The following is a 12338-nucleotide window of genomic DNA, read 5'->3' as shown; positions in this document are numbered from 1 at the left end:
CATTGGGCCTCTCAAGAGGTCACGCGGGTCAGAGACGTGACGCAGTTCTTCCGCGACAGGACCGACCTGATGCTCGATGGCAGCTGCCGTGGGACGCAACGTGACTTCTGCCTGCTGAGGCGGAACCGGGCTCCTTCGCCCGGCGCTGCCCCAGTGACATCCACACGGGACGGGAGCCTGCTGCGAGGTGGGGATCGCGATGGCAGAGACACCCCCCCCCTTCGCGCCCCGCATGGCCCGGGAGGGAGCCGCGCCGCGCCGCTCGGCCCGGAGAGCAGCCGGGCCCCGGTCTCTCCCGCCCTCCTCCTGAGGCTGGTGAGCTGCCGGCTCCTTCTGCTCCGCTCGACCCTGTAACTCCGCTGCTGGGTAACGAGCCTCTGTGCCTAGATACCCCCGCCCCGTGCAGAGCGCGGCGCCAGCCCGCGTGAGCCGGGCCCGACCCGCGTTGGGCTGCCCCGTCCCGTGGCCTCCAGGCGGGGCCTGCTGCCGAGCAACGGGGCTGCCCCTGTCTCAGGCACCGGCAGCTCCGCAACTATTGGCCAAGCTGGAGCCCTGCTGTGCTGACTGGGGAGGGGCTGTCACGGTGGCGGGGAGGGGGTAGCCGGGGTGGCGTGGAAAGGGGGGTTATCACAGTGTCTGCGCTGTGCAGGCGCTGACTAGTGAGTCCTTAGTCTTGGTCTGAAATGTCTCTTGAGCAGGGCGCTTTGTTACTGACCTGTGTCTGTTGTGATGAGCGTGGATGGAAGCTAAGGTGAGCTCACGTGTGATCTGATCCAGCTTCAACACTCTAGATGTAAGGCTGCTATATGAATCTACTGCATGCCCTGGCCTTATGTTCCACACTGTTCCCTTCATCCTTGGCCCTTGCCCCCAAAACTTAAAATCAGGAGGCTGGATAAGATATTTCAGCACATGCATAATGGAATTTCACTTGTATTTTTTTTACGGTTCAAATTTAAAGTTTATTGTAAACTCTTGTTTTTTCAGCTGCACTTGCATTTAAAAAAAACACCACACTTTTGCTTTACCGAGAGCATAACAGAAGGGGCTGCACTTACTGCTTTTGGGAACCTAATTATACGAAAAAATGGCTAGTTATAAACCTGTAGTGGTTCAGTCATTTCCCAAGCTTGGTGAGAAAATCACACAAGATACTTTGTATTGGAAGAATTACAAGGTAAGAATGCATAGTTAATATATGGGAATATAACTTAAGTGTTTGTGTAGTAGTTTTTGCTTAAAGATTTTTGTCTTGCTTTTATGCAACAGTATAAATGGCCAAAACTTAAAAACAAAAATGACTTTCCTATCCATTGTTGTAACTGGACTCTCTTTGTGCACTTTATAGCAAAATAGCTTCAGTAGAGGTGACAGCTTGCCTATGTTTGTTTTTAAAATCAAGTTTGCATCTTACTCGTGTAATGAGTTTAAGTCAACATTTCAAGACCCCAGACTGACTTGAATCACAAATTTCTTCCTCTAATATATGCAGATCACTCTAATAAATATGGTCACCTTCATTTATCTTACTGGCAATCATTACAATAAGTTTGTTGTAGTAAGTCTCTTTTTAAAAATGAAAATGTATACCAGACAATTTAGGTATAATGTACATATGGGTATTTGAAAAGTACATATTTATACAATATGAGCATGTTTTGCATTTTGGAAAATTCCCTAGTAATGAAACAATATTACACTTGAAACATAAAATTAGAAAAAAAAATTCTTAAAGCAAAAAAGAGGAAGTAAAATTTTGGGAGGGGCAAAAACTTTTTTTTTTATTTTTTATTTTTTTTAATACAGCCATGATTTTTTCTGTTCTAATTCTTTAAAAGGATTTTGTAATTCAGTTTAGAAACTAGGCAATGGTAGAGTATCCATGTCAAGCTTTCATGTCTTTGTAAGACTACTGCTAATAAAAATCTTTGGTAAAGATTAAATTTCTTTAATCTCACTTCAATTCATTTAGACTCCTGTTCAGATAAAGGAATTTGGTGCAGTGAATAAAATTGACTTCTCTCCAATTCCTCCACATAATTATGCAGTCACAGCCTCTTCAAGGGTAAGTTTTCATAATTAGCCCTATTTTGTTTTTCAATTAGTGTTGTATGAGAATGTACTAATTTAAAATTTATTTTTATTAGATCCATATTTATGGTCGGTACTCTCAGGAGCCAATCAAAACATTCTCTCGCTTCAAAGATGCTGCTTATTGTGCTACATATAGAGATGATGGCAAGCTGCTTGTTGCTGGAAGTGAAGAAGGTGTCGTTCGGCTCTTTGATATCCATGGAAGAGCAGCACTGAGACAATATGATGGTCACACTAAGTAAGTAAGACAACATGGTTTTATTCATTGTGTATAAAAGCTTTCTCGTGTACATTTTATGATTGAAATACCACAGAATGCTTTGTGAAGGTGAAGACATTAACAGGGTTCAGAAAAGAACTAGATAAGTTTGTTACCCTAAATTTTACACGCCAATTAAAACTAGCATGCATTAGCGTTTCTAATTTAACGAAAGGGAAACAAGGTTGTGGCCTGCCCTAAAGGAATTGCTAGGGTGTTATGGATGCAAGCAGAAATTCTTCGAAAACAAAATAATTATTTATTTAAAAGAAATAAGTGGTTACAATGTTTTTAATAAAGCAAGAAAGAATACATAGAACATAATAAAACACAATAGAATTACATTTTAAAGAATCGTATAATTAAAGCGGCGCACCAAAATAAAAGACACAAATTATATGGAATATTCCTATATCGCATCTAGAATTATTATGTAAGTACATTTAAATGATGGTACAATCTGATATTACCATTCTGTGGGTGGCGGCCAACCAGTCACAGAATGGGATGGGGTAGATGTCACTCAAACACAGGCATCCGGCTTTATTGATAACCACACTCAGGCACTCCTTAACAAGAAATATTAAAATCCGACTAACACTCATACCAAAATCCCTTACAACTTTTGTATAGAATTACTAGGCTCCTACCCTATTTGAATCTTCTCTTTATATACAAAAGAATATGTAATTGCCCTTGATGGAGGGGTGGAGTGGTATTAATGCATATTCTAAGAAGAAAGTCAGCATAGCCCATATTTTGTGATCTGTGTTTTTAATATAAACTTTGAACCATTGAAGGCGTATCTGACTTGCAAGCTGCGGCACTATATCTTACAGTAGCAGATATTTTGTTAGCCAGTTTATTATAGCACTTCAGATTAAGTGGACATATTTTCCTATAATAACTGTGCACTCAAAGTTTGAAGTACTTGTAGTAATCTTGGACATCGTTCATTTTGGTTTCTAGAGCAGTACACGTAGTGGACTTTCTGTCTGATAAATACCGTATAGTCTCTGGGGCTGACGATTATACTTCGAAGTTGTGGGATATTCCAAGTGCAACAGAAATTGTGTCATACAGCGAGCATATGGATTACGTGAGATGTGGCTGTACAAGTAAACTGAACACAGATCTTTTTGTAACAGGTTTGTTCTGTAAAATACTTGTCTGTCTTGAATTGGTCTCATGTAAGAAACTCAGAAAAGCAGTTTCTTCTTGATCTGGGTTCTACATCTAAATGGCACTAATTTCCCCTCCCCTGCACTGGGAGTCTCCTGCCTTTCATGTGTTCTCTCTCCTTGATTTTTTTCTGTTTAAAATATTGGTTATCTTAGCATTTATCTTTACAGGATGACTCTTATTACAGTATGACAGTGGGCTTGCCTCTTATGCCAGTTCTTTGGGTTTTTGTGTGTGTTACATGTTTCATAGTGATTAGAACATTACACTAGTCCTTTAAGGTTAATGATTCTGCTAAAATACTAGACTATTTCTTGACTTTTTAAGAATAAGTAAGCAAGCATTCCACTTTCCTAATACAGGGCTGCCCGGGGGGGGGGGGGGGGCAAGTGGGGCAATTTGCCCCGGGCCCCACAGGGGACCCGATGAGAATATAGTATTGCAACTTTTTTTTGTGGAAGGGGCCCCTGAAATTGCTTTGCCCCAGGCCCCCTGAATCCTCTGGACAGCCCTGACCTAATACATCAATGCAATTGAAAATTTTTGCTAAGACTTTAGGAAAAGATGGCACCAGTGAACATGGCTTGTGTGGTCTAAAAGTTGAAGTTTCAAAACTGGAACAAATGCAGCTTAAGTAGCTATTAGAACCAACTGCTACTGAGTTTCCTGATATTTTCATCATAATCTAGATTAAATACCATGCACTCTTGTAGCACAATATAACTGATGGATAACTCTTACACAGAACACTACTAACGTAAAGTTATGGTTATCAGACCACTGGTTGGACTATAGTTATGCTTCATTACACTTGAAAACTGATATTCCAAGTTTTTGCATGGTATAAAACATTGTGTTCTAGCTCTAGTGGTTCTTGTGATTCTTGCTGCTAGAGTCATATGAATTCAAGGGTGGGTAGGAAGAAAACTGATCTGAATGACAGGGTTTGTAAGGTCCAGTGTCTTGGTAGTAGGACTAAAGGTGAGATCCTTATAACATCTGAAAGAGGGAAATTCACTTATGTAAGATACTGGCTATTTAAACTGAAGCAAAATGCTTTTCTGTTGGTCAGCAGTTCCTATGGACTTGGGTTTGAGATTGAACATTTAATCTTAGATGAGTGTGTGGGGGTTTTTGGTACTTGAAATGTTATGGGTTCTTAAATTGTTCACTGGGGTATTTTTCAGGTTCATACGATCACACTGTGAAAGTATTTGATGTACGGACAGAAAAAAGTGTTATGACTGTAGAGCATGGACAGCCTGTGGAGAGTGTTCTTCTCTTCCCTTCTGGGGGTCTTCTAGTGTCTGCAGGTATTTGAACAAAATGAAATTTCTTTCCTTTCTTCGCCCCCTTAACTTGCAGCTACAGAGTAGGTATCACATTTGTCATTGCTGAGACTGAAACACCAAGGCTGCACACTTCTACTGCGTTATGAATTAATAATGCATTGAACTCTTGATTGTCATGCAGCCATGAGTGGCCTGCTTCCAGCTGTCTTAGACATCCTACTATAGTAGTGAATTTGCTGTCTGTCCTAAGAGCTAAACTCAAGGAGTAGGCAGCAGGGCATTCTCAGAAAAGGGTCTTCATCTTTGTAATCTGCTCCCACTTGCTGTTAATCAAAACTAAAAAAAGAAATCTTAGGACTGGAAACTGACTCTCAATGGCATAGTGCCATAGTGTGCAAGGGTGGAAGAATGGGATAAATTGTTTCATGGGACAAAGATTATTCTTGAAAGATGTCAATTTTTCACTCTTGATCTGAAGAGCTAAGAATCTTTATTTTCTTCAGGGTCCGTTCCACCCCCCCCACCCCCCCCCCGATTTGCTTGAACACAAACAGAAGATCCCCAACTCCATGCTGAGCCTCCATAATGTTCTTATAGAGGGAAGTTATAAATTTTCTCCTTTTTTAACATCTCTAACAGACCATGATTGACGCCCACAGCTGCTATAACCTGAGTGATGCAATATTTTTCTCCCAGTTGCTTCTAGAGGAAGTTCATGTCTCCTATAGAATATAAACTCAAATTGTTTGTTTGACAGGTACTTATGCCATAATCATAAGTGTACAAGGGTGGAGGCAGTAAACTTAGTGTTAAAAGGAAACCACGACTTTCTGCTAGTGTGTTCTTTTGTGCTCTTAACTTGCAAATTTATGCAAAGAAACTTAAACATGTACATGTCAAAACTGCTTTGCATGTGTTTCCTATTTACAGGAGGCCGCTATGTTAAAGTCTGGGACATTCTAAAAGGAGGGCAATTACTAGTGTCGCTGAAAAATCATCATAAAACTGTAACCTGTTTATGCCTCAGTAGCTCTGGGCAAAGGCTGCTCTCAGGCTCATTGGACAGGTTAGTATCTTTCACTTGATCTAACTTTTTAGGGGTTTTGTTATTTTTAAATTTGGGGAAAACACATTGTAATCATGACTGCTATAGATCAAGGCAGGAGACTAATACCAGACTAAAAGTAATAAAAGCAATATTTTTCATATTACAGTTACTGGTGCAAGTACCTTTGAAACACATTCTGGGGCCTTGTTCTACCTTTAATTGTGCACTTGTAATTCCCATTGACTGACTTAAGTGGCAAATGCATAAATCATTCAAAGGGCCAAACTGTGACTTTTCACCAAATTGCTATTCTGTTTCCTGAAACTCCAAACTTAAGTCGTCGGCCCGTCGTCCCCCCCCCCCCCCCCCCCGATGCCAGTTGGTCCCATTGTAATGTGAAAAGAGAGCTGCACTTACTTACTTACTAGTGCCTCTGATTTCAGTCTAGGTCAGAGTCCTCTCTTGCTAATAATCCTCACTTGCACCTTACATCAAAAATGGCAACCTCCACCCCACTCTTTATTCATATTAACAGTTGTTCCCTACCCCCAAAAGTGGCTGCCCTGGTCCTTGATCCCTGGATTGAGTCACAGCTCAGCATAAGAGCTCCAAGGGAAACTGTCTCCTACTTTCTTCTGAGTATTTCCTTCTAACTCTCACTAGCAAGAGGGGCGCAAACCCACAGAGGGACGTACCTAGTGCAAGAAGAGATTAAAAAGATAAAAGGTTCAAATGATTGAGCCATTGTTTCTGGCTTTTCCTTTGGTCCTAGGGAAGGCAGTAGTACCCTGACACTCGGTTCATGTTTGGAAGGTTATTTGAAAGCTAGAAATTGAAATATTATTTTAAATGAAAGCTTAGTTTCTGCAGAATCTGCATATCCTAGATCAACCACGTAAATATATCGTGGAGGCCAGGTCTGGACCATGAGCCAGATGTTTGAACCGCTACCTGATGGTACAGCAAGTGTAAGAGTTTGAGAGTATGAAATCTTTCTGCAGGCTAGAGATCTGAAGAGACCAGTAAAAGTAGAATCTGTTGTACAATGAAGAAACTTTTATGTAAAATTTGTTGAACTCTCTCTAGACGAGTCTGTGACATTTGTGAGAGGTGAAATTCCTGTAAAATATCTAGACTGAGACATGGAAATGTGAAGTTGTAAAGAAGTTGCTTTTTTATGCAGGCATGTGAAGGTTTACAGTACAGCCTCCTACAAAGTAGTCCACAGCTTTGATTATGCTGCGTCCATTCTGAGTCTTGCATTGGCCGTAAGTATAATATAAAAATTAATTTTTAGGCTCTTTGGGAACTGGTGTATTAAAAAAAAATGTAAGTGGTCTACATAATTCATGTTAGCTTTTGTTGCAATCTCTAAATGTCAGAGGGATGGGGTGTGTGGGGTGTGTGTGTGTGTGGGGGGGTGTCACTAAGTGAATTCTACACATACAAATATTACCTGGAGACTTTGAGTATTATACATTAGGCTGTCATAACAATCCATTGGCTTAACATGCTGTCCTGCAGCTGAGTCTGGCACTGGTCTTAGCAGTGTACTCTGAGCTGGGAGTGTCTTGAGCAGTGCGCTCCCCCAAGGAGTGAGTGATTGGGAAGGGAATGTTGCTGTGGTCTGACCTTTTCTTTGTAAAGAAGGCTGTACTTTTACTTGTTGGGGAGCTTTCTGCAGCTCCAGCTGGAAGTGGACCAGTTGTTGAAGCTAGTCAGTGGTTGTGGGAGGACCTGCCCCAGGAGCCTTATAGAGCCAATCTGGTCTGGGAAGACATGGATAGAATCAAACAGTTCACCTGCCGAAACCTTCCTCACTCTACAAACAGGCTTCCCCTGTAAAGAAGGGTTAAGGATAGAGACATTAGAAACTAGTTTCCATAGGAGGAGCTATGGACAAACAACCTCCTGGCAGGGAATGCTGGGGCTGGCTTTGCTTTTCTCCGGCTGCCTGACAGCTCACTTCTACTGCAGGCAGAGCTAGCTGTGGCTGCTCTCCTGTCAGAACTTCTGCAGAGGAGGAAGGGAATGAACTGCTTGGCAAGCCATCCCTTTACCTTCCCTGCCTGAGAGTCAAGGGCAGAGCCGAATTCTCTGCTTGGTGGGGCTGAGAAGGCTGGTCAGACACAGCTCCCTTCTCCCCTCAGTGGTAGTTCAGAGGGCCACCCTCATAGCTGGTAGAGTCTGGCATCAATTGACTACCTCTTCTCCCTTCCCATACCCTCTCCCCCCCCCCCCTTCTCTGGCTCTTCTGGAGGTCTCCTTGTCTTGGCCCCTCACAGCCATCTCTTGGGGACCAGGGGGGAAGGGAGGTATTTAGATAAATATGAGCCCAAAGAGTCAAAGATGCTAACATGACCCTGTCACTGTACAACATTAACAGTTTTAAACAAAGGTCAAGGTTCAGAGTATAGAGACCTCAGCCTGTTTTAGTACCATGGCAAACATAAGAACTACCATACTGTGTTAGACCAATGGACTGTCAAGTCCAGTATCCTGTCTTCCATTTGTGGTCAGCACCAGAGCTTCCGGGTGAGTGTACAGAACAGGGCAAGTTTGGAGATATCCACCTCATTTCCCCTTCCTGGCTTTTGGCAATCAGAGATTTAGATTTGCCCTGAGCATGAGGTTACATTCCTGACTATGTTGGCTAATAGCCAGTGATGGACCTGTCTCCATGAACTAATTTAGTTCTTTTTTTTTTTAATCCACTTACCGTATACTTTTGAGCCTTCACAACATTCACTGGCAATGAGTTATGCAAGTTAACTGTACTGTGTGAAGAAGGGCTTCCTGTTTGTATTAAACCTGCTTCCTCTTGTTTGTATTGAACCTGCTGCCACCTATCATCAGGTGATCCCTGGTTTTTGTATTGTGGGAAAGAGAATTTTTTTTTTTCCACACCAGTAATGATTTTGTAGACCTCTATCATATTCCCCCACAATCATCTCTTTATTAAGATGACCAGCCCTAATCTTTAGTCTCTCCTCTGGGAGTTGTTCCATGCCCTTGTGTCCAAAAATTTTGTTTAGATCAGCAGGCCTTAGTATTTTGGGGTTTTTATCAGACCTGTTTCATACAAAAATAGATTAACAATGTTTATATAACCAGAGAACTCTGCCTGCTATGGAAAGCTTCATCACAGCAAAAACACTTTGTTACTAACTCAATTTGTGTTCATTTTAGCCTGAAGATGAAACTATAGTTGTAGGTATGACCAATGGGGTACTAAATGTGAGAAACAGAAAACATGAAGAAAGCAAAGAACGTTTTCCAAAGAAGAAACGGCCAGGATACAGAACCTTTGTAAAAGGAAGAAACTACATGCCGAAGCAGGTATGGAGGAGAGGAAGGTGTGTGTGTGTGTGTGTGTGTGTGTGTGTGGTAGCTGCATTCTGTATAACTCTTCAAAATAAAAATTGTGCTTTTTTTTTTTTTAAATCTATACACCTAATATTAGTATGAAGAGTTTTAAAGGGAATGATCTAACTAGCTGTGCTGACAACTGTATTTTTAACATGACTTTCCAAATACAACATTCCTTCCCCCTCCCCCCCCCTTGAAAACTTTCCCAGAACTCTGATAAGAACAAAAGGCACCTGGACAGCAAATTGCACTATCTGGAAAAGCAATATAAAGAAATTGAGAAGTAGTGTTAGTGCTGAAAAAATACATATTAAACATGTTTGCTCAGTCCTGAACTGTCCTTTCAATTCTAGGAGGATTTCTTTGTCAGTAAACCTGTGAGAAGTCACTTAAAAAAGTATGACAAACTACTAAAAAGCTTCCAGGTCACCAAGGCTCTTGATGTAGTACTTGAGGTAAGGCCATTACTGCTTTGTGCATCAATACTCAGTGCCTTCATTTGACATTTATATTTACATATTATGAAATAATATAACTTTTAGACAAGGCTAGAAGGGGAAGAAATCTCTCTTGTGTACATAGACCTGCTTATGCAAGTTTCATTTCATGTTGAAGATGAGCACTGGTACTAAACTCTTTATGTACACTTAGGCCCGTAACAGGACGCCTGAAATTACAGTTGCAGTCATGCAGGAGCTAAATCGCAGAGGAACACTTCAAAATGCACTTGCAGGACGAGATGAAACACAACTTAGCGTCCTCCTGGCTTTCTTGATAAGGTATCACTCACCTAAATTACCTCTGACAAGGTTATTTCATCAGGCAGATGTTTCTTGTTGCCAGCTTTTGCCACACTTACCTGCAGACACCTCTTTCGAGACTGTTGGAGTGAAACCTTGGCCCGACTGATGTCAACAGGAATTTTGCCACTGACCTCAGTGGAGGCACAAGTTTAGAATTTACCCCTACCATTGTTCACAATTACTTTGTGTTCTTAATGGACTTGTGCTTGTATGGTAACTACACTGCCTTTTGTTTATAAAATGTATGTTGATCAAGTTTGCTGCTCTCTTTTTAGAGGAAGTCTGAGACCCACCAAAAAGAGGATGAAGTTTCTTTAAACTTGCCTTCTTGCCCCTTTGCCTGCTACCCTCCCACTCCACCTTAATGAGCCCTGTTGTCTGAAGCTTGTGTTTTATCTTCCTTTATTTAAAAAGAATATTGCCACCTTTCCAAGCCCCAGTGCTTTCCTCATTGAGGGGTTGCTATGTGTGACTTCCTGATTATCCTATCCCTTGGACTGCTTTTACCCCTTCATGTGAATGAAAAGTTGTCTAGTTAAACTTTTGTGTGGTAAATTGTACATACGTATAGGAAAACTGTTTGTTTATTCATACTGGTGGAATGGGAGTAAATGGCTAGTATCTTAATTTTATACCTTTCTCATAGAACTGGAAGGAACCTTGGAAAGTCATCGAGTCCAGTCTCCTGCCTTCACTAGCAGAGCCAAATACTGTCCCTGACAGTGTTTTTTGTTGTTTTTTTATTGCCCCAGATCCATAAATGGCTCCCTTAAGGATTGAACTCTCAACCCTGGGTTTAGCAGGCCAATGCTCAAACCACTGAGCTATCCCTCGCCCCAATTTTAAGAATTGCTCTGTCTCTGCAGGTATGTGGTTGAGCCAAGATTTGCCCCTATGCTGATAAAAGTTGCAGAAATGATTATTGGTAAGTAGCGACAAAGAGTCCTGTGGCACCTTATAGACTAACAGATGTATTGGAGCATAAGCTTTCGTGGGCAAAAACCCACTTCGTCAAATGAATGTTCTGTAAGTACTGTACCAAAAGGAAACTCCTAGTATTCCAAGCTAAGCTTATGCTGTTCCAAAGAGTAAAATTCTACATTTTTGCCTAACCACCCAGGGTGGAATTTAAAACTGATGTAATAAAAAGCCAGTGGTCAAAATAAAATCAGAAAATTCCAAGCTTTATTTTTTCTTGCCAGATGATTGATCAGACTGTACACTTCACTTTGATTAATGCTCACTGTACAGAAGAGCACCTGTCCCAGGCTCTGAATGCCCTCGGTGCTATTTTTATGCAGTTGTGTGGTATGACTAGCTTCCCCAACTTCTCCCAGTGAATAATACCACAAGTAGTAACTTTTGTTTAAATGTTTAAGTCCCCCCTCAGGCTTACTAGCATGAAAGTTACTATAAGACTATATCAATAACTTTTCAGAAGGCTATTAAAATATTCTCCATCTTGCCACAAAGCAAGACTTATCAGAAATAACTATTTAAAAAATATAATACATGCTTATAAAATATAAACCAAGTGAAATGTCTATCTGCACATAGACTAACTTAAATAACATTCCTTTCTCCAGATATTTATCTCCCTGTGGTTGGACAATCAGCAGTCATTGATAAACAATTCTTAAGACTCCAAGAGATCATAGAAAAAGAAATTGATTACCAGGCGGAACTACTTGAAGTTTTGGGAATGATGGATACACTGTTTGCTACCATGACGAAGAAGAAGGCCACTTCTCTAGAGGAGAACAAAACTAATGGTATTTTGAGGGTTCTGGAACAAGCTACAAGTAACTAACTGTCTAATTCCATACATCATATTTGTGGAAAATTCATTGGATTTGAAATCTATGAAGCTTTCTCCAGATGACTTTTTTTCTGTAGCAGCTTTCAAAATTCTATTTTGCTTCAGGAAATGGAAACAACTCCTGCAGGATGTGTTTTGAAGAGACTGGATTAATGATGACAGAATGGACCCTTTCAAGACGCACTTTCCATGTAATTTTTTGACCACAAAGATTTTAAAGTTTTATTCCAAAGCTATTTAACTACTAAAATACATCTTGCGGATCAGTACAAAGAGACTTTGTTCCTCCAAATACGTTTATGAACTTCATTTTATATTGCTCCTCTTTTCTCCTCCATTGTGTTTCCCTCTCCCCCCCAAAAAATAATAATTGTTTGTTTAACTTTAATATACATCAATTGTGTAAGAATTGGTATATCTCAAATCTCCGGTACTTGGCCACAGGAATAAAACCAAGTATGACTTTGACATA

At 40.8% G+C, this 12338-nt stretch overlaps 1 protein-coding gene across 3 annotated transcripts; it reads left to right on the top strand.

Moving 5' to 3' along the window:
• Nucleotides 1-34: 34 nt before the first annotated feature.
• On the top strand, nt 35-12338 carry UTP15 (UTP15 small subunit processome component). 3 transcript variants are annotated; one of them, XM_039542853.1, is made up of 14 exons: nt 45-187; nt 699-751; nt 988-1177; nt 1973-2065; nt 2148-2332; nt 3323-3501; nt 4723-4848; nt 5758-5893; nt 7059-7143; nt 9065-9214; nt 9598-9699; nt 9896-10023; nt 10914-10972; nt 11634-12338. In XM_039542853.1, exons 3-14 carry the CDS (start codon nt 1088-1090, stop codon nt 11855-11857), a joined length of 1557 nt encoding a protein of 518 aa, XP_039398787.1. In that variant the 5' UTR covers nt 45-187; nt 699-751; nt 988-1087; the 3' UTR covers nt 11858-12338. The 3 variants fall into 3 exon arrangements, with proteins under 3 accessions (XP_039398786.1, XP_039398787.1, XP_039398788.1); XM_039542852.1 differs by lacking the exon at nt 699-751 and having other exon boundaries at nt 35-187; XM_039542854.1 differs by lacking the exons at nt 45-187; nt 699-751 and adding an exon at nt 200-315.

The sequence above is a fragment of the Mauremys reevesii genome, linkage group 6 (assembly GCF_016161935.1).
Source record: "Mauremys reevesii isolate NIE-2019 linkage group 6, ASM1616193v1, whole genome shotgun sequence".
Classification (NCBI taxonomy): domain Eukaryota; kingdom Metazoa; phylum Chordata; order Testudines; family Geoemydidae; genus Mauremys; species Mauremys reevesii.
Note: the sequence above shows the minus strand (reverse complement) of the source record. Positions and strands in the feature narration are given on the sequence as shown.